This window comes from Parasteatoda tepidariorum, chromosome 2, assembly GCF_982258835.1.
Source record: "Parasteatoda tepidariorum strain Cologne lab strain chromosome 2, Ptep-v5.0, whole genome shotgun sequence".
Taxonomy (NCBI): Eukaryota; Metazoa; Arthropoda; class Arachnida; order Araneae; family Theridiidae; genus Parasteatoda; species Parasteatoda tepidariorum.
Window position 1 is genome coordinate 102,305,251 of NC_141756.1, and position 22,144 is coordinate 102,327,394.

General features: G+C 29.0%; 2 protein-coding genes across 5 annotated transcripts in view; one reads left to right on the forward strand and one right to left on the reverse strand.

Annotated features, from left to right (window-relative positions):
• Gbeta76C (guanine nucleotide-binding protein subunit beta-2) overlaps positions 1-11,226 on the forward strand; it is a 45,905-nt gene extending 34,679 nt beyond the window's left edge. For both annotated transcript variants that reach the window (XM_087157912.1, XM_087157913.1), the window contains 2 exons: positions 921-1,137; positions 10,628-11,226. In XM_087157912.1, the coding sequence (XP_087014038.1) occupies positions 921-1,137; positions 10,628-10,734 (324 nt within the window). In that variant the 3' untranslated portion in view covers positions 10,735-11,226. The remainder of the gene's footprint in view (positions 1-920; positions 1,138-10,627) is intronic.
• Positions 11,227-11,473: 247 nt separating this feature from the next.
• Positions 11,474-22,144, reverse strand: part of Gbeta13F (guanine nucleotide-binding protein subunit beta-1) — a 28,801-nt gene continuing 18,130 nt past the window's right edge. For all 3 annotated transcript variants that reach the window (XM_087157914.1, XM_087157915.1, XM_087157916.1), the window contains 3 exons: positions 19,752-19,823; positions 18,312-18,528; positions 11,474-13,594 (listed from right to left, as the gene is read on the reverse strand). In XM_087157914.1, coding sequence (XP_087014040.1) covers positions 13,488-13,594; positions 18,312-18,528; positions 19,752-19,823 — 396 coding nt within the window. In that variant the 3' untranslated portion in view covers positions 11,474-13,487. The remainder of the gene's footprint in view (positions 13,595-18,311; positions 18,529-19,751; positions 19,824-22,144) is intronic.

The following is a 22,144-nucleotide window of genomic DNA, read 5'->3' on the forward strand; positions in this document are numbered from 1 at the left end:
CAACAGCCAGTGATGCTTGACTTCGGTGATCTGCTGGGAACCGTGTCTTAACGATTTTTGATAGTGGAAGATTTTTCGCTGTTATCAGATAAAATTAGTTTGTAGTATCAGAATTAATTTGCTTCGGTTAAATCAATTGTGGTATGCTATTATTTTTTTGTCTCATTCGAAATGAAGCACACTGCGTGAACCGAAATTACAAATGTCTTCTTTTTTTCAGCTCACAGTTTAAAAAAAAATCCAAGTGAAGAATTTATTATGGGAGCATGTAAATTCTTCATTCGGTTTTTTCCAATCCAGTACATTTATAAGCCATATAAATATGTTGGTTGAAATATAGTAAATTAAAATTTTTAAAATGTGATTTATACCAATTTAAAAAAAAAAAATCCGAAATAGATAGCTGCATCCATTTCGTTGTTCTCGGAAATATTTTTCGAATATAGGGAACATTAGTTGCCATAAAAATACCATGATGCAAGTATAAGAAGTAATTTAGCCTTGTTTAACTTCTTTGCAATTTCGGTAGATTCGAGGTTCTTTCATACTTACGGTCTTTGCCACCGAATGTCGACTCGATTTCTCTACTTATAGGAATTAAATCGACTTGCTTTGAAAAATTATCTCGGTTTTACTCACTGCTGATATTTCGATTAGACTCGCTGTTTTGAAAAGAAAATGTGGCGCCATCTCTCAGAAAAACATTTATTTATTTTGCATGTTGTACTATTGCCAGGCAGAATATAATAAAATTCATTTGCAAAAAAAAAAAAAAAAAAAAACATTTTTGATTGTCACACAAGAAACTCGCCAACTGATGTCTCAGTTTCCAAAATGTACAAACTCAAAAAAATTATTCTGAAATGCGATTCTTTTATCACATACCTATTCTAATTCTTAATTATGTGTTCTTATTGCAGTTCCATTCGAGCGGTTTCTACTTCGGCACGGGATCCGATGATAAATCAGCCCGCATGTTCGACATCAGAGCTGACCAGCAGATCGGACTGTACAAGACACCTTCTAATAAAAGTGGATTTACGTCTTGTGGATTGTCTACAAGTGGTCGAATGATGATGTGTGGATCGGATGATTCTGCAGTACATAGTTGGGACACTCTCAAGGCAAAACATAATGGTAATTATCTTATTTCATGTTTCCAACACTACCTTTATTTTATAACCGTTGTTGTACAGCCTATCCAATTGTGGGTTTACGACTATTAATTTTCAACTCTATAGCCTTGTAATTTTGAACCCAATTCAGAAGATAAGGGAACTAGTGGATCAAGTATGGAAAGAAATTTGCGGTCCGTGGAGAATTTTTTGATGGAACTACCCCGCATGTGCGTTACAGGAAGAGGAAGACCACAAGAGTCCCCCACGGTTAGCCTGACGATAAAGGGACTCTAAACCATTATCCGTCTACCACTGAGGATATTTCACGTCAGCACTGAAATTAGTGCAAGCCGGATGCGGAATTCGTATCGACCAGCCATCACTGGGATTCGAACCCGGTTCACCTTATTGGAAGGCGAACGCTCTATCCCCTGAGCCATTGCGGGCCAACCTTATGTATGAGTTTCAAAAATGAAAATGGCTACTATGTATGGCGAAATGGCACATCTGACGGAATGTATAACAGATTGTTGATTGCTGCCACATGCAGATCGGTTAATGCTGCTGTGTATAGTTTACGTTTTAGGAGCAAAACTTCATGGTACCTACAGTTTGTCTACAGTAAGAACTCCCCCGCCACAAAGTGTGAGTCTGTCGGCTGCTATGGAAAAGAGAATAGCGCATTTCAGGGAAGGTAGCTTCTCTTCATTCCATGGCTGACACAATAGACCGAAGAAGATGCCCTTTCTCCTGCCGACCAGAGCCAAAACTAGTCCTAAACAGTGACAGTTATACCTCGTTACCATAGTCACCCCCACGGGTTCAGACGATAGGCAAGGGGAGTTCTTACTTTAGACAAACTATATTGTGCCTTGTAGTGACGTGCAGAGAAGACAGGGTGTGGGGCCTTTTTATCGCATGGGCCTAGACACAGTGTTTGAAGAGGCACTCAATGTCTATTATAGGTATTTAAGCAGGTAAATAGGTATTTGTCTATTATAGGCTATAAAACATTTAAATTAAGAATCTTTTTTACGCTAAAAACAGGTAATATTTTAAGAATTTATGAAGGTTTTACTAAAATTTTGGATTTTTTTGTGATATATTTTAATTTTGAAAATTAAAAAATAGCACATTTCTAAAGAAGCACTTAACCGAAGTTATCAGCACAGTCGGGTCATGGGTCCCAGGTAGCCGATTGACGACTAAGGGCATTACAATTTTAAATCTCTTAACTATTTCTATCAGGGTGCGTAGACAGATTTTTCAACAAAAAATAAGCACCTTTTAAGCACTTAAAAATATTTTTAATTACTTTCCAAAAAAAATAAAAAATAAATCATAATTAGGATCGGTGCAGGAATAAAAATTATTTTTTTCTATCATTTAAAGTTCTTAATTTGTAAACACAAAATTCAAAAGCATTTTCAAAAACTTTACATAATCAAGATAAAATATCTAGTTTCTTCTAAATATTGCATAAAAAATTTTGAAAATCGTGCATTTTTTTGTAATTTAGAACGACAATCGACACGGCAAAGAAAAATAAAATCTCTTTTTAAAACGCAGAAAATTAAGCAGTTTTTACAAATCCCGAATAAAAAGAAGCCCCTTTAAGGGCTTTTAAAAAACGTAAATAAAAAAAAAGCTCATTCAAGCACTTTTCAAAAACGCTACGCACCCTGTTAATCATGAAATAAATATGAAATATTTCGTTCAAAGAAAATATTTTATGAAAAATAAATTCTGATTTCTAAACAAATTTAATGGATAGAAAACCGTATAAAGGTTACGGACAAAATAATGGAAACACATCTATATCAATAAATTTTTTCATATTTCTTTAAGAAATACTTGAAAAATCATTTTATGACTACAACAATAAATCACAAACCGACAATAAATAACGAACGAAAAATAGTGTTTCTGAACATGCTATACCAAAAAATGTAGCAATAAATTTGTAACAATTATTTTGGATAATATATCCAATAATTGCATAAAATTTCATAAATCTCGCTTAAGTATTTGTGGTAATATGGACATTTTTATATAAAAAAAAAATTGCCTTACGTTTTTTTGCTATAACTTCAGAAATATTCAATAAACAGAATTTATAGAGCAGTCTTACAAATTAACTACAAAATTATTGTTGTAAAAATTTTTTAAAAAATCGTAGAAAACTATGCAATATACAAGTAATTAAAGTTGTTCTTTTGCACTGCGCATGCGAGGAAAAAATTTAACATTTATTCTTTCATAATTTTGTAGTGAATCGCATTTGGCAACTAATGAAAAAAGTCCGATTTAAATATCTTAAGAATTTAAAATGTTTCATTAAATTTTCTTAATAGTTTTCGTATTTTTCAAAGAAACTAAAAATGATGAGGGGTTTTCTACAATTTTTTTTTTTTTTTGTGGCAAAATTAAATAATAAATGTTCATACACAGATGTATGATTTTTATAAGAATAGAAAACAAGCAAAGAAAAAGATACTCTTATGAAGATGATCTCCAATAAGGCCGGTATCATTTTTAATAGATCTTGTTCAATAGTACAAAATTCGTGGACAACCCCATATCATTTCAATTTTCTTTTAAAAAGTACGGCAACTACTTAGAAAATGGCTTGAAACTTTCTAAATTTTTTTATTAGACTCAAATCGGACTTTTTTTTATTAGTTGCCAAATACAATTCATTACAAAATTAAGAATTCTTTTTCGCGCATGCGCAGTATAAAAGAACTGCTTTAATACACATATCTTGCGTCATTTTAAACGATAATTTTATAATTAATTTTAAACTGCTCCTTGTTTAATTTTATTGAATATTTTTTTTAAATTATTGCAAAAAAAAAACGTAAAACAAAAAAAATTTGTTTTTAATAACAAATGTCCATATTTCCATAAATATTTAAGCGAGGTTCACGAAATTTTGTGCAATTATTACATATTTTGATATAGTGTATCTACCACTACGAAAAAATATAATTCCAATTCACCAGTATAAAACACGTTAACTCGATTCTACGGTGGGGCAGGGTTTCCGCTACGGTAGCTTTTTTCGCAAAATGCGAAAAGACCCCTCAAAAATGCTAAAATTCAACAAAGCATTTTCGCATTTTTGCTAAAGGATTTGGGGAATTCAGTTATAGCTCTGGATTGCAACTGGCAAGCTCTTGTTAGTGTTTTAATGGAAGACAAACGTCCTGTTGCTCAAGGGTTGTTAAAAAATATAACTACTTTTTTGTTTTTAGCAACCACTGCCATCATGAATGATATCATGTTCAACATTAATAAATTAAGCCTCATATTTCAAAAATCTAATTTAAATTTTGAATATGTTCAATCAAGTGTGAAGGCTTGTATTTCAAGTTTAAAAGAAATAAAAAATGGCACCGGCACTCATTATATGAGTTTTTTAATTGATGTGCCTAAGAAGGAAAGTGAAAAATTTGAGTTTCAGGGCCATATAATTTTAGATGGACTGAAACAGAGGGAAAGATTCCGTAATTTGATGCACAATTTTTTAAACTGTATCGTTGAAAATATTACTGATAGATTGGGAGATTTGGATAAAATCGAAATGTTCAATATATTTATACCTAGCAGGATGCCCCATAGTTCGGAATTAAGTTATTCTTTGTCAGATAACTTACAGTACTTGTTTGATATAAAGTAATTTTAGAAGTCTAATGGCATTTTAGCATTTTGCTAAAACTTTTTTTCAGATTTTAGCTTTTTTGCTAATGAATTTTTAGACTCAGCTTAAACCCTGCGGTGGGGGGTACCTTTTCATAGAAGGATGATATTGTCGATAACAACTCTCCCCCCACATTGGTGATCCGGACGTGATGTGAACACGCCTACCTTGAGAGAAACTCACACTTCGATTCGAATACGTCTACTTCAATGTATTGTCCACATGACTTGCTACTTGTTGACTGCTACTCAGTCTCGATTACAAAACGTCGACCTGTATACATATAATGGCAAAAGAGGAGCGACCCATATCGTTAACTTAATACAGCTCTCCCGGCTTCTCACAAAACAACAATAAATCAACTAGTTCATTGAATTGTATCACAGATATAATTCTGGTTGGGGAGTACTGTTGTGCATCTACCACGACAAAAAAATATAATTCCAATTCACTAGTATATAAAACATGTTAACTCGATTCCATGGTGGGGTACACTTTCATAGATGAAGGTTGACATTGTCGATGTGACTATCCCCACAATTGTGACAAATTTATAACTATATTTTCGGCATAAGGTGTTTAAAAACACTGTTTTTGGTTTATGATTTAATGACAATCCTTCTTAACCTCTAAGCTACATTAAAAAGTATGAAAAATCGCATACGCTAAAAAACACTTTTAAATTTATAAAGTAATTCTCATAGCATTTTTTGAGAACGATAAAAAAATGTGTTAGTATAGAAGTGTTTCCATTATTTTGTCCAATCCCTGCAAGCATAAGTGGCGCTTAGCTGATTTTTGTTTCACTTGCTTACTAATTAACATGTTCTTTAACCTTTCATGCCAAAGCACCTCTCGGGGTAAATTTTTCTTTCTTTTTGAGTGCATCGTAATGTTATACCCGAATATATATCGGGAGAAATTTATTTCTGCTTCACCTCTTTGTCAAATCCGAATCTATCTCGGAAATTAATTTAGAACAATAGATGGCAGCACTTTACTGAAAGTTTAAAAGGATAGAAATTTAGATTCTAAGTGCGTGGTATTTTTGGTTGCAAAATGGAGTTAAGTTCTTTGAAGTGTTAGATTTAATTTTTTAGAAAATTATTAAATCGATTTTTTGTTATTAATTTTCGGGAAAAAATGCTCCACTAGAAACGAACATTCCCACTGCCACACTGAGCGGCAGCCGCCTCAAGCGGATATATAGTGGCTATGAAAACTTATTTTTGTGCATGTAATTAAAAATATAGCTAACATTTGCTAAACATTTTAGTTTTGCAATAAAAAAATTGACAATTTTTGTACCCAAATAACTTGACAGTTAAAAGGTTAATGATCCGTTATCAGTTAATCCCCGTTTTAAATCACCAGACTATATTACATTCAGGGGACAAAATAGAAACCAAGACACCGGAATTAATACTGATTTAACGTACAATTGCATAAAATAGAAATATCTGAATTATACACCGAATTTCCTTTAACCTTAAGGGTTTAAAGGAGATAAAAAAAAATCTTGGATAGCTTTTGTTCAATAAAGTTTCACAGGTAGTTTTTAAAATTTTTGTTTCTATTAGTCCGATTTTGTTCAATTTTCGATTCTGTCATTTTAAATCACAGGAAATGTGACAATTGGTTTATCTTACAATACGAAAATGTTTCGATCAAATTAATTAGAAAATTACGTGTCAATCACTTCTTTGAAGCTTAAGTTTCAAAGCTAAATTTATGAATAAAACAAGCTCAGTTACGAGTTAATAAACTTAATTTTCAGAGGAGATCTTAGTCGATTAAGCATTTTACAATTAATTTTCTAGCCCATTTCTTCTGACATCGAAGCTTTGAAAAACTACGTTTTTAAGATTAATAAGTTATGCCCGAAACTGCCACTCAATTCCAGAAATAAAACTTCCCAACTTCAATAGTAAAAACGTCAACAAAATTCTAGAACTATTTTTTAGGGATGTAACGAATAGTGATTTGCCTGAATAGCAACATTAAAAAAATATTTTTTATATAGTTTAGTCAAGATTTAAAAATAATCAAAACTTAAATGTATTATTGGTATGGGGTAAAAACTTAATAGAAATGTTTAAGATAATAAAAACTAACTAACAGCTATTCAAAAAATAACCTCTTAATTTTTAAAACAAAAATACTACAAGCAATATTTTTCGAAAAATATAAAAAAAAATTATCTATAAAACACTGCAAGAGATTATGTCGATCAGGAACGCTTTTAAAAATGCAGCACTATCATAAAAACGCCTGTAAAAAAAAAAAAGATTATATGCGAATGCAAAACAGAAAAAAATAAAAAAAAATATCTTAATTTTTAAAAGAAACTAAACATTTCAGTTTTCCAATCACCACAGTTTCAAAAAAAAAAGTTAAACCCACTTAATTACCGAGACTCATATAAAAACATAAGTTTTTTGATAAACAAAAATCGTTCTTAACTTTTAAACGAAAGATTTAACGCTGAAAATCTTAATTTAACTTTTTGACGTCGCCGTCGTATTTTCAGAAAAAAATTTCCATAAAAGAATAAGGTTCATTAGAAAAGCTCTTTAAAAAATGCTGTAGTAATAAAAACGATGATAGAGAAAACATAATAAAAAAAAAGAGAAACATTTAAAAAAAAATGTTCTTAGCTTTGAAATACAGGAGGTGGACAAAATAATGGAAACATTTCTATACTAATACATTTTTTCATATTTCCCAAGAAATACTTAAAGAATTATTTTATAACTTCAGAAGTATTTAGATCATGCGATTTTTCATGAAGTTCAAAGATTTTAGAGGTTTAAGGGACCTACAATAAATTACAAACTGGAAAAAGTGTTTTTGAACACCTTATGCCCAAAAATGTAGCCATAAATTTTTAACTTGCAATAATTATTTTGGTTACTATAAACAATATTAGGAAAAACTTTCGTAAGCCTAGCTTAAATATTTATGGAAATATGGACATTTTTTTTAATTATAAAAAAGCAATTTTTTTGTCGTAACTTTAAAACAAAATTCGTCGAAAATTGTGCAATATATAAGCAATTAAAATAGTTCTTGAATACGACTTATAAGCGGGAAAATAAAAAATTTCCCCACAGAATTTTGCAATGAAACGTATTTGGCAACAATTGGAAAAAAAAAGACCGATTTGAATGTTTAAGAAATTCGAAAAGTTTCCAGCAATTTTTTCAGATTTTGCACTTTTATTTAAAGAAAACTAATTGATAAAGGGTTTTCTACAAATATTATTTTGTATTATAAGATAAAATTAAATAACAAATAATACCAACAATAAACGTTCACACACGCCGAAATGTGATAGTATAAAGAAATATATGCTTAAGAAAAGATATTTTAAGAGTGTGTGTCCCTCCCCCCCCCAACAATTCCGGAATCTTTTTAATAAATCTTGTTTAATAGTACAAAGTGAAATTTGTGGAAAAACCCTTATCATTTTAAGCTTTCTTTTAAAGAGTACGAAAACTACCTAGAAAATGGCTTGAAACTTTTTAAATTTTTAAGATATTGAAGTCGAACTTTTTTCTGTGCATGTGCAGTATAAAAGAACTACTTTAATTTATATCTTGAGCAACTTTAAAAACATTCTTCTCAAATTATAAAGCAATAGTTCCGTAATTAATTTAAACAGTTTCAGAAATTTAGTTTAATTTTATTATTTTTAAAGTTATAGCAAAAAAAAAAAAAAAAAAAGTAAGACAAGGAAATTAAATTTTTATAAAAGTATCCAGATCTCCATATTTAAGCTAGGTTTACGAAAATTTGAATTTTACGAAAATTGGGGTTTCGATTCAGAATTTAAAAAGATTAAAGTTAAATAGAAACCTTGTTAATTACCGGGTCATATTAAAAACGTCCATAAAGATATAAGATTTTTGATCATGAAAAAGCTAAATAAAAACCACAACAAAAATCGTTTTGAGTTTTATAACGACGCTATTGCTGTATTTTTAGAAAAAAAGTGATCATGAAAGAATAACGTTTATTAGAAACGCTCTTTGAAAAATTCAGTCATAATATAAACGCTGCTAAAAAGAGAACTTAATAAAACAATCAAAGAATTAGGAAATTTTTTTCTTCTTAGTTCTGAAATACAGGGGGTGGACAAAATAATGGAAACACTTCAATCATTATACATACTTTTTTATTTATTCGTATTATTATTATATTACTTCATTTCATTATAACTAAGTGTTGAAAAACGAATGAAACTGACTTGCTTGAATATAATTAAAAAAGAAAAAAATCAGCATTACGAAACTTATGGATCATTATGAAGAAATCTAGTTTAAATTCTTCTAATTTCGCTTTTCCATGTCTTTTAGAGCATAAATTAATAAGTTTTAGAACGTAACAAACATGCGTAAAAGCTTCTTAATAATGTACAGTAAAAAATTTGATTTTAGATTATTCTTTATTAAATCTATTAAAATTTTCCCCCCAAAAAAATTATCGAAAAATAATTTTGCAAATACTTTTTACTTTGTGGAATATTTGGCAAATCGAATATACGGCAAAAGGGTGGCATACTGAATATTTGTTACATCCCTACTCATTTATGCAATACACTATACAATATGTTTTTTATTTAATAAGCAAAGAAATTTTTTAATATGTAAAATAGGAGAGGATTTATCATGTAGATTTTAAAATTCACAAGATGACAGTATTTTACGCAAGAACTGGAAATATTAAAGCTCAATGCAACAGTTTTTCAATAAAGTGATATCAGTCGTATAGCCATTCTAAGTACTACTTAAGAACCAAAATAAATGTTTACAGAAAGCTTTAGTTTTTGAAAACAATTATAACTAGCCTCGTGAACATTACAGATATACAAGTATTTAGGAAAATATTTAAGAAAGAGTATATTACGCATAGATAAATATTCTAATAAGATATTATTTTTTAAAAATATATCGCAGAATTTTTAGTGTTTCTGCAATTAATAGATCCACTTCATTTGAACCTTACTGGCTATTTATTGTTACTGAGAATTTTAAGACTATTTTTCAATATTTTATAGGACTTTGTTTAAAAATTCATTTCTTGCTTGATTAAATTCCTGGGTTCTCAGACCCAGCATAAACCTTGTACAGTATCGATAGTACCGCTTTCGATGCCACAGCCATTGAAAATGGCACATTAGTTTTATACAGGGTGCGTAGCCAAATTATTCGATAAAAAATAATCAACTTTTAAGCGTTAGCACTCTAAAAATATTTTTAAGCACTTTAAAAAAAATATCATAATTAGGCAGGAATGGAGAGTTCTTGTTTATCTTTTATCTATCGGTTTTATCTTTTTTAACCGCCATGTTGAAAAAAAAAAAAAAAAAAAAAAACTTTTAACATTGTTTTCGAGAAAAATCTTGAATCATGTAAAACGAATAGCGTTTTCATACTCTACAGACTGACAATATGCCTAAATAGATTGGGGTTGAATTAATTGTGGAAACATTGAATAAAACAATGTCTTTTTGCCTAATCCGTAGCGAAAATCAACATGGTAAAGGGAAAATCTAATTTAGAAAAGGGGATAAATCAAGCAATTTTTAAAAACACCCAATGAAAAAAGCACCTTTAAGGGCTTTTAAAAACCAAAAATAAGCACCTTTAAACACTTTTTAAAAACGCTACGCATCCTGGAATAGTATTAAACACCAAGAAAGACAATGCGATTAAAATTCACAACTGAATTAAATAGCAAATGTTATTTCAACATGTATGTAAATGGGGAAATACAGTTTGCTTAACATCAAAAATAATTTTAGGTTGCCTGACAGGCCATGAAAACAGAGTTTCATCATTAAGTATGCCAGACAACGGAATGGCTGTAGTGACTGGTTCTTGGGATTCCAGCGTTCGAGTGTGGAACTGAGTGAACTATTTTGCATTTTGAATGTGAAACTAATTTTACAAGCATCAACTACAAAGTGTCTTTTTTTGTTATTGTTTTAACTGTTTGAATTTAACTACTTAGTTATTTACAATTTACTTTTATCTTCACTGATTAAGGGAAGATCATAAGGTGAAAAATATAATTTTCTAAAATTCATTACCTAAAAGAGGGATTTAGAAAGCGCTAAAAGTGAATTGGAGAAAAGCATAAATTTTTTTTAGAAAATTAAAATTTTTTTTCTTCTTCAATCTGAGAATTTTTATATTTAAAATTTTTTTTATTTTAAAAAAAGCAGCTTTAATGATTGATTTAGAGTTTATATTAAACTCTGATTTAGAATAATTTCGGATAAAATGCTTAAAATAAAGTAAATATTTATTTCGCTATCACTACAAAAAATCTACTTCAAAAAGTGCTAACATTAGCACCACTTGTAAAAGCATCTAATATACATAAAAGGTATTTTTAAAACTCTTGTCTATAAATCTGGAATATAGTTTTTAAATGCATCTCCATGCTCTCACATAGCTTACCTCACCTTTTAAAACAATTAATCTGGAAATTCTACTAAATTTTTTAAAACTTGAATCAAAAATACTGTTAATTTAGTTAACATTGCTACTAACACACACTTAAAAATGTATCGATGGTATGTCTGTGTTAAAAGTGGCAGGGAAGAGCTAAGAAAGCGTTTAGCAACTGCAACAAAGAGTAGACGTAAAGATAAACAGCTTTATTCACCAATTTTAAATTACATACGGTTTTTATTTTATTTATTTTTTTTGTTTTAACTGACAAAACACAACTAGACTCGAATTTGACTTTCACACTGACAATGGCGAAAATAAAATGAAGCTGACATGCACAGCTCCTTTGTACACAAGAAGATATTCCAGTATTATATGAACAGTGTCAGATATAACAGTATTTTCCGACTCTCACTGAGAGCTGTAAAAGTGACAGCACAGGGGGGAGGATTTAATACTATACACACAAGAGGCTGCATGCTCCGAGCTAGAATGCTAACTGGCTAAAGCAACAAAAACAATTAAGTAAAATTTGAAATAGACAATGGCTGCTACATTTTCCACTACATCTACTTATATAAACATAGGAGCCTACAATGTAAGTTCCTTTCCGTTTGTTGAAAGAAAGATTAGTTATTTTTTTATTTTAATCAAGGGCAGCCTGAAAGTAACAACACCACCATCTTGTGAAATTCCATGAATAGAGACTTGAGTGCAATAACACATTGGGAAATTACATTATGCACCAAAAAAAGTGTATTGTAAAGAACCATCAGCATTTTTGTCAGATGCTGATCAGACAGAAAACAGCAGAAATGCATTGTTATTTTATTTTGGCAGTCTTAAAGTAGGACTGTCCCGGTAGAAGAAAAAAGAAAAACGTTGGCTAAATGAAGCCAACAGAGAGGAAAGTTGGCAGAGAAATTGTGTTAATAATTTATATAAAACTACAACTTTGAGAATAGCAAAGAAATATTTCATACTATTTTTTTTCCCTCCATTGATATTTTATAGATGTTACTACATAGTAAAACTTTTTCTTATATAACATAAAAGCATTGATAAAAAAAAAACTATAAATAATACAGACGTGCGTAAAAGATTTACAAACTTTTACAGTACACAAAACCTTCATTTTTTTTTTATTTAAAAAAACCTCTTGTAGCTTTTGTCTTGTTGTTTTCATATGCTATCTTTCTTACCACTGCATTGGCAGTTACAGACTTTATAGTCTGCAAGTTGAGTTCAACTTGGAATATACTTCAGCAGTGATTATAGTTGGGCAAGTTCCACATCATCTTCATGGTCCCAAGAAGAGTGAAACTGGGGAAGGGGGAGGTCTGCCCCTTTGACTCGGGCAGACATTTTAAACAGTCACAATCTAGATTATTCATGTGATTTGACCACAAATAACGAATTCACATTATTTACAAATGGAATCCACATCTAGCACTCGTAACATAACTGACTTCACAATAAGGTTTTACAATGATACATTTATTTAAAGCCTGGAATAGAATTTGATACAAGTCCATAGTCTTGATCATAATTAAAAAAAAAAGCTCAACTCTGAAAATTAATAAGAATGGCATATCTACGCATGGGATCCCATATTTGTCTATGTGCAACCCTTCTGTGTTAGGTGAGCGAGAGACCAGCCGGGGCTCAAACGGATCTCTCAGGCCAGCCAACACATTGACCGTAAAAATCTTTAAAAAACCAAAACCTCAAAAGAATGGGATCCGATATGCAGAAGTGGCATTCTACAGAATTACATTAAAAAAAAAAAAAGTAGAGCAATAAATCTGGGTAATAAGTTAATATAACTGTCAAGAGAATACTATGCAAGCAAAGAACAGCAAGCACCGTGCACTGAGAGCAACTGTACTTCAGGCATTTTGCGACATACTCATGACTAGACAGAGCTGTATATTTTCTTTTTTCTTAAATCCAGTAATGAGAAAAATCAATAGAAGAGGGGGAGGATTGGTTGTTGTTTTTTTTAGATCACTCACTCACAGATAAGAGATATAAACATGCACGTCTGAATATGAACGCCAAATCACACACATACGAATGTAAATTTCTTCACAGACTTAAATAATGCTAGATGTAAAGTTACAAAAGAAGGCCGAGGAAGCAACACTACTGTGTTCATGTGTAAACAACAAATAACTGGTCCAGGAAATATGTTTTGTTTCAGCATCAATTCCATATTTTGAGGAAGCTGTCCCAGGATCCAGTGGCAACTGCCATGCCATCTTCAGTTACTCCAAGACAACTTACTCTATTATCGTGACCAGCCAGAACCCCTGGAAATAAAACAAACGAAAATTAAAATTGCATAGAAAAAATGTTGGTTATTTACAAAATTAGAAATAAAAAAAATAATAATAATAATTACCCTGACTTAACAACAACTTTTATCTAAGATAGTTTAGTACAGTGAACTCTTGCTACAACGATAACAATAACTCCCTCTATTACAATAATGTTTCGGGGCCCCGACGAACTTGCATATGAATTTCAATGCTATCCACCTCTCAATATTCTCTGAAGCAATTTCTTCCCTTCAAATTTCAACCTTATTTTCTCCATCTATTATTTATTGGTTTTCAAATAATGTAAAAAATCGTATCATATTTTGGCAATTTCCCCCCGGTCTTTTCTGACAAGAGAAATTTCACTGCTGATTATCCCAAAATCTTCTATTCTCAGAAATGCCTGCCTTATCTCTTAAGATGTCACAAATGTAACATTCCTATCTGATTTCATATTTAACCATAATTACAACTCTGCAAACAAAATCTTTATACAATACATAAATAGATTTATAGTTAATACACATATAACATTAAAATTAAAAAAAAAAAAAAAAAATCTGACTGTATCCAGAAAGTATGTAGGTCCTCAATATAACATATCCCTCTACAACAATATATTTATTTGGTCCCCAAAATATTGTTGGAGCAAGGTTTTACTGTATTTTAATATTCTTGACAGATTATAAAATGTTTCAGAATGAGAATATAAAGATTCTTGATAATGGGCTTTAATTAGTATTTTAAATAGATACTTGAAATTTAACTATGGGAATTTTTCTTTTAAAATATTAATTTTGCAATTATTCTTGAAATTCAAATCCAATACAGAACATAAATATTGCTTTAAAGACTTTAGTGAAAGTCAAATGCAACTATGTCTTTTAAGCAAAATAATGACTCAAAGTTATACATAATTATTCTATTTCTCAAATGATGAAACCTCATTTATGAAAATGTATAAAGATTGTTGATTATGCACTATTAAAATCAGAGTTTTTTTTTAAATCTTTAGTCAACAGTATAATGAGTATCATGCATTATATTAAATCATTCATGGCAAAAAGGACGAAATTGATTAAGTTTAAGATTATATAAATAGCACACTATAAATCATTTCTTACTAGCACACCAAAAAATTATTTTCTGAAAATACAGAATTAGTAAGTAAAATTTCTTCCAAGATATAAAATATTCTGATTAGGGAGGTAATGAAGTGATTTCTCCGAATACCGAATATTGCGCCCAAAATATAGGCCGAATACCAAATATTTGGCAGCCGAATAGCAAAGTTTTCCTTTTCCAATAAATAAATAAATATTTTTATAGATAAATATATTAAATCCTTAAATGAAAAATCTTAACTAACAGTCATAACGATGAGAAAAAGAGAAATAGAAAAAAAATACTGTCTTAATTTTTAAAACAAAACTTTAATGTTAAAAATAATATTTTTCTGAAAAAATTATCCAAAAAACCGTTTAGAGACAATGACTATAACAAAGGCTTTTAAAAATGCAGCGCTGTCATAAAAACGGTGATAAAAATATAATATACAAAAGCAAAACAGGACAAATAGAAATCAATCTAAATTTTTGAAAGAAAATTTTAAAGCTAACCATTTGTTTTTCAATTACCGTATTTTCTAGAAAAAGTTAAGTTTAAAGTCTAATAGAAAACCTCCTAGTTGCATCACAATAAAAATGTCTTTAAAAGCAAGTTTTTAAAAAAGACAAAGTTAGATAGAAATCAAAGCAAAAATCGTTCATAATTTTTAAATGAACGCCAAAAACTTCAACTTAATAGAAGAATAATGTTCATTAGATACGCTCTTTAAAAAGTGCTATCGCATTAAAAAATTCTTATTAAAAGAGAAGTTAATAAAAAAGCTAATGAAAAACAGAAAAATTGTTCTTGGCTCTGAAATTTAATTTTAACATTTAGAGTTAGTTTTTTTATGTAACCGATTATCCGTCTTACTGTACAGGAAAAGAGTGACTATAGAAGAATTAGTTACCAGAAATGCTCCGTTAAAATGCTGCAAAATAGTTAATACAGGAAAACCAGCAAAAAAGAAACAAATAAAAAAAATTCTCAACTTTCGTAATATTAAGTGCTGAAAAAACGTCAAAATTAACTTGATGAATATACATATAAAAAATCAACAATACAAAACTTATAGTTTAATATAAAGTAATCTAGTTTCAATTCTTAAAATTTCGCTTTTCCATTAGTCTTTCAAAACATAAATTAAGTTTTAGAACTTAAATATACGTAAAAACAATTTCTAATGTATAGCAAAAAATGCTATTTTAGACTACTTGTTATGAAATTCATTCAAATTTCCCCTAAAGAAAACTTAGTCGAAAAATACTTTTCCAAATAATTCTTAGCAAATATTCGGTCAATCGAATATTCTGCAAAAGGGCCGGATACCGAATAATCCTTACTTCCCTAACTTAGAGAGGAAAAAATTAATTCACATATACTAATACATTTGGATGACAATAATAGTACAAATAATATGAGAGGTACCTAACATTTGCCAATTACATAAATGTGATATTCAGTTATTGTTTCATGTATTTGTTACTCAATGCTGTTGTTGGGATAAACAATAGTTTTTTTTTTATGTGAGAGGGAAGAAAAATTGAAAGTGATTTATACTTTAAAAAATACAGTTTTCATACTTACTTTAAATGTTATTGCAAAATGTTATTAGCAAATTGTAACTTCATAAAAATTCTTTTTATGAAGAGAAACAAACAAAGACAATATATATATATATATATATATATATATATTTTTTTTTTTTTCTTTTCAAAACAGAAACTTAGCAAAGTTTTTGGGTAAGATAGCAAGGTTAGATTTTGCTGCATGAAATTCAATTACACCAGATTTTGGTTGTTTTTGTAACTGTCTTCACACAGGCATAATTGTCTTTATGATCAAGGCGAGATAAATGGGTAATTAATCATGCATGTACTAAATATTAAACTGATTTTATTTTAATTTTATAAGTTTTCAAGGTAAATATTTCTGAAATTATTATCAGTTAATATATTTGATTTCCAGTTTATACAAAAATTTTCATTTGAACTCAAGTTAATGAATACATTATTGTTTGAATTCAAATTAGGCAATTTGAGTTAGAAGTTTTTAGAAAGGGAATTTGATATAATCTTTAGAAATGAGTTAGATGTTTCAGGGGGTGTAGGACATTTTGAGACCATAATACTTCTCAGGACACTCTTTTATTGGTTTGAAATTTACCCCCAATATTATATATTAAGTTAAGATAACTTTTCCAAAATATTTTTAAAAAGCAAAGTTCGAATATTAAAAAAAATTTTTTGATAACAATTTCCTTTATGAAAGAAAAAAAAACTGACTTTAAACACATGTTAAAAATAACAGAAATCGAAATATACTGAAATAATAATAATCCTTAAAACTAAATTTAAGGGCCTACTCATAAACAGGGGTGATTGTAAGCCCAAGTCAAAATTCCGGAAAATTTCTTAAGGAAAAATAAAAAAAATAATAAAAAAATTCAATCGAAAAATTAGAAATTTTTTTTTAACAAGGTTTTTTCCATCTTCTCAATACTTCTTAGTTTACTTAAAATACATTTAAAATTTTACACATACCTATACCACTTACACATACCAATGATGACCTGGAGAAGTAATTGAAATTTACAAATAAGTCTTTCTTTCTTGAGTTTTATGATTATAATAACTATTTACTAATAAAAAATGAATATTAATCTTGAATATAAGCTTATAAAGTATCTGGCTCTCCCTTACAAACAAATAAAATAAACTGTGTTTTTAAGTTCCACCTTTGAAAATTTGATTTCCGGAAACTTTTGTGATCAATGATTTTTTGAAACAACCTTTGATCAACAGAAACCCCCGGATCATGGTTAGTGAAAAATCCGGATTTTTTCCGGAGCACAATCAGCTATGCATAAATCTAAGGAATTCAAACTTATAAACAAACAAATTGACACATAAAGTCATTTATGTTATATTTAATACAAAAGAAAATATTCTTTTTAGGTCGTAAGTTGATATGCATAAAGAATTAATAATAATAATAATAAAATAAAAAAAGACTTTAGTAAAATAAACTTCAAACAGGTCTTGAATTTCCCCTGAACCTTGTTCGCATGATCAGACATGTTCTGATTTCCAGGATATTACTTTTAAAATCAAGATAACCACTGTTGTTAAATGAAATCTTCCTGACAGTTATGAAAACAAATAAAACTGTTAAAAAAAAATACATAAAATATTTGAATTCTTCAGAAAGCTATAGTTTAATTGAGAGCAATCAAACCCCGTACCTTCAGTTATTTGTTGGTGAAACAAATCAGAACTATCTTCAGAACTTTTAAGTGTAATGAGTTAAAATAAAAGTCATGATTAATTTTTTAATTATTAGTTTGTATTCCATTAATAATATTATGAGAAATATTTAAAAATGGAGTTTAAAGAATGAAAGTTTCAAAAAACTGCACACTAAATTAACCCTGATCCCTCTCCTAAAAGTTTGATTTAATTAAAAAAAAAATTTGTTTAAATACAAAGTCAGTAATTTCTCTCCGCTGGATATTAGGGTGGATCAAACTTAAAAATAAATAAATTAAAGAATAAGACATATTTGGAAATAAAAACAGGCATGAAAGAATCAAGTAACTTACCAGCACGTTCAGCTTTCATGGAATCCCAAACATTACAATTGAAGTCATCATAACCAGCTAGAAGTAACCTTCCACTCTTGGAGAAAGCAACTGATGTAATTCCACAGATTATATTATCATGGGAATACATTGCCAACTCTTGATCAGCTCTTATATCGAAAAGCCTGCAAGTAGCATCATCTGAACCCGTAGCAAATGCATACCCATTAGGGAAAAACTGTTAAAAATGAAGCAAATTGTATTACATTTACCAAACATTAATGGTTCAATAAATAAATTTCTTATGTTTGACATTCAAAAATAAAAATTGATTCTAAATCGATGTGTAAAAAAATAATAATACTAAAACAAAAATTATAAGAGTATACATTCTTTATGTGTATTCTTCAAAAAATTAACAAATTGAAATAAATTTAAAAAAAAAAAAAATAATAATAATTTTACATATTTTCAAACTATATATAATTCCTTTAGTGATGAGGAATTCCACTTCTTCAGGGTGCGTAGCCAAATCTCTGAATCAAAAATAAGCACTTTTTAAAAACTTTTCAAGCACTTTACAAAAGTTTTCAAGCACTCAAAAAATTCATATTCAATCAATGATATTATTGAAAAACAAAAACTTTTTATAAACAGTTTTAGCGTTAAAAAAAAACAACAAAAAGAATCGGGTGTAAATCGAAACAATCAGTACTTTCCCACATCACCGAGTGAATTCAACTTGACCCTGAACTCAGAACAAAAGTACCCTTACCGCCTACATCAAAAAAAGTGTTAGAAGTAAAATAAAATAAACAAGAACAAAATTAAAAACATTTCATAAGGATCTGACATTCTCTATCCAAATTGAAGCACTCGGGTTTCGGTTCGGTGTGCGCGCATGCGCAAGTCATAACGTGGTTACGACATGAAGTCCGCGTGAATGATTATGTAGCAAACTCACCATTTTTCGCGAAATGCATGAGATCCACCAGATATCACTGAAGGGGAAAAAATTATTCGAAAAAAAAAAGCCCTTTTCAAAAACGCCAGCTGAAAAAAGCACCTTTAAAAGCTTTTAAAAACGAAATCCCCAAAAAAGCACCTTTAAGTACTTTTTACAAACGCTACGCACCCTGTTCTTTATTAAATGAAAAACATTTTCTCCAGTGGACAGATGATCTGCTAAGAAAATTTGTTCTAAGGAAGGATTTTATTGTTAATAAGTATTATAAGACATTTTTTAAAGAAAGGAAAAAAAAAAAAAAGAGGAAAAGCACAGTCTCTTAATAAATAAAGGCAAAGATCACGCTTTTTTTGTGTGGAAAAAACTAGTTTTTTTTTCAATCCTGATTAAAAAAACAATACACACAGGAAGTTAAATAAAACATATATTTATTTGACATATTGAAACAGGAGTAGTGAGAGTATCTAATTAGAGAAACATTAAACTCTACTTACTGTGACAGCATTAATATCAGACTCATGACCAGGAAAAGTTTGTTTACACATTCCATCTCGAATATCCCACAGCTAGTTTAGAATAGAAAGAAGGAAAATTTAATGGAATAAAATAAAATCAAAAAACCAAACAATTATATTTTAAAACCCAATGGATTAAATTTCTCATCTTTGAACAAATATTTTTTTTAAAAATTAAAGAATCTTTAGTGATTAAAATTTTTTTTTAGTCACATCAGAATTTTAAGTTTTTGTTAACATTAAAACAAAATCTTCAGATGAGAATTTTGCTTGTGTATTAGCAGTAAGTAAAAGGTAAATTGCGATATGTCTTGATCAGAAACAATGGAAAGCCAGACAAATAAAGTCGTTTATTTATAAAAAAATTAAGATCAAAATTATTCTTTTTAATTTTTAAATTAAAGAAGATTAAAATGAATAATTATCAAAATAACCTATTAGTTATGATTTTGAATTGAGTGCCGTACTTATTAATTATTTTAACATATTTTTGTAATGACAATTTTTTTTAACACTTAATCATTAGGAATCTACAATCTTAAACTGAACATCTGAAACAATATAGTCAATTAGGTACATAATAATAACAGAAATTTTACAATTGTTTATAGATATTTAAATTTAAGAGAATACAATTAAAAAAAAAATCACAAATATTTAGAATAATGACATTAAAAAAAAGATTATGAAATTAGAATTTTTAACTATTTATCAATTTACTATCCAATTTAGGACTTTCTATTTTCTTTTACTCTATTCATTTTTCCGTCTATTTTTCTTCTTGAAATTATGAGACAGCTTCTATTTAAATAGCGAATTTTTATTTAACAGGGTGCATAGTCAAATCTTTCAACAAAAATTAAGCACCTTTTAAGAAATTAAAAAATATTTTTAAGCACTATACATGTTAACAAAATGCAAAGTAATTCTCAAAGACTTTACATGATCGTGATTAAATAAACAGTTTCTGACAAATAACTGTTTTCTTGATTATATTAGCCATAATAGATCAAGAGGATTTTCAGTTCAATATCAGAGGGTGGAAAATGAAGCCTGAAATTGAGAATATCTTGTAAAATACAACAGAGTTGCACATGAGAGCGCAGTAAACGCACGGGCTGAAACGCAAGTATTTCATGAAACATGCAAAATAATCGACATTTTCATACGCTAAGAAGCGACAGTGTACGCTTAAACAGTTTGTGGTTGAATGAATTGTTAAAAACAATGAACAATGTGGAAAATACGCTTTTGCATAAATACTTGGCGAAAATCGACATGGTTAAAAAAAAAAATTTATTTTCAAGGGAAAATTAAGCACTTTTTAAAAACACCCAATGAAAAAAAAGCACCTTTAAAGGCTTTTAAAAAACGAAAATCAAAAATAAGCACCTTCAAGCACTTTTTAAAAATGATACGAACCATGATTTAAGTTCTTTAAGGACAGAATAAACACATCGCTTTTTTATTCAATGCAGGATATTGTTTTATTTCATTTATAAGTTCTTTGATGAGTCACTATTTGATTTTCTGCAAGATGTCTCATGCACACTTCAGAATATGTTTTCGAATTCTCGACACACTTCCATTAATACTGCTGACGGAAGAATCTCTCTTAAGATAAGATACTTCCGTATTGCCTTAGCGTTGTCGGATGCACTGAGAAGGCATTCTTAGATTTAAATAAATATTTGTAAGACAAAATGCTATATAATTTAGTCTTTTTTTCCCTTGGGAATTAATTCAAGCATTTTCTAATGCAAAGTTAATATCCCAAGACATTGAAATGAAGCTATTTACATATTGCATAATATCTACAAGTTTATAAAATAACATCCAAAACTAAATTAAATCCAAAACTAGAATGTGTCATTTTTAAAGTCTCTTTCAAACAATTCAGCAGTTAAATAACAACCATTCTGAATTTACTTCTGTGCATACTTTTGACAAAAAATTATTTAACTTTTTTACAATTAACAAGTGTTTAAATCTTTTAATTACTTCGGTAGGCCTTTGATAGTCATTGAATCTGACAAGACCTCGGATTTGTCTAAATAAACTCTATAATCAAATCTAATAGTTAAAATATATTTTACTTCAATAGATTTTTTTAATCTTCTAATAATAAAAATAATAATTGCTTTTTAAAATGGCTGTAGACATTTTTTACCACACACTCTCATTTTACTTCTCAGGAAAATGATACAAATTGGAAGAAAAAAATCGAAAGCCGCTTTCATATTTCTTGCTAAGCTTTTGCTATTCATTACATCAAAGAAAAAAAAATATATTTATATATATATAAAAAAAAATCATGTTCTTTCTTGTTAACTTTAAAATTCCCTTTACTGTAGTGGCAGAGAAAAATACTA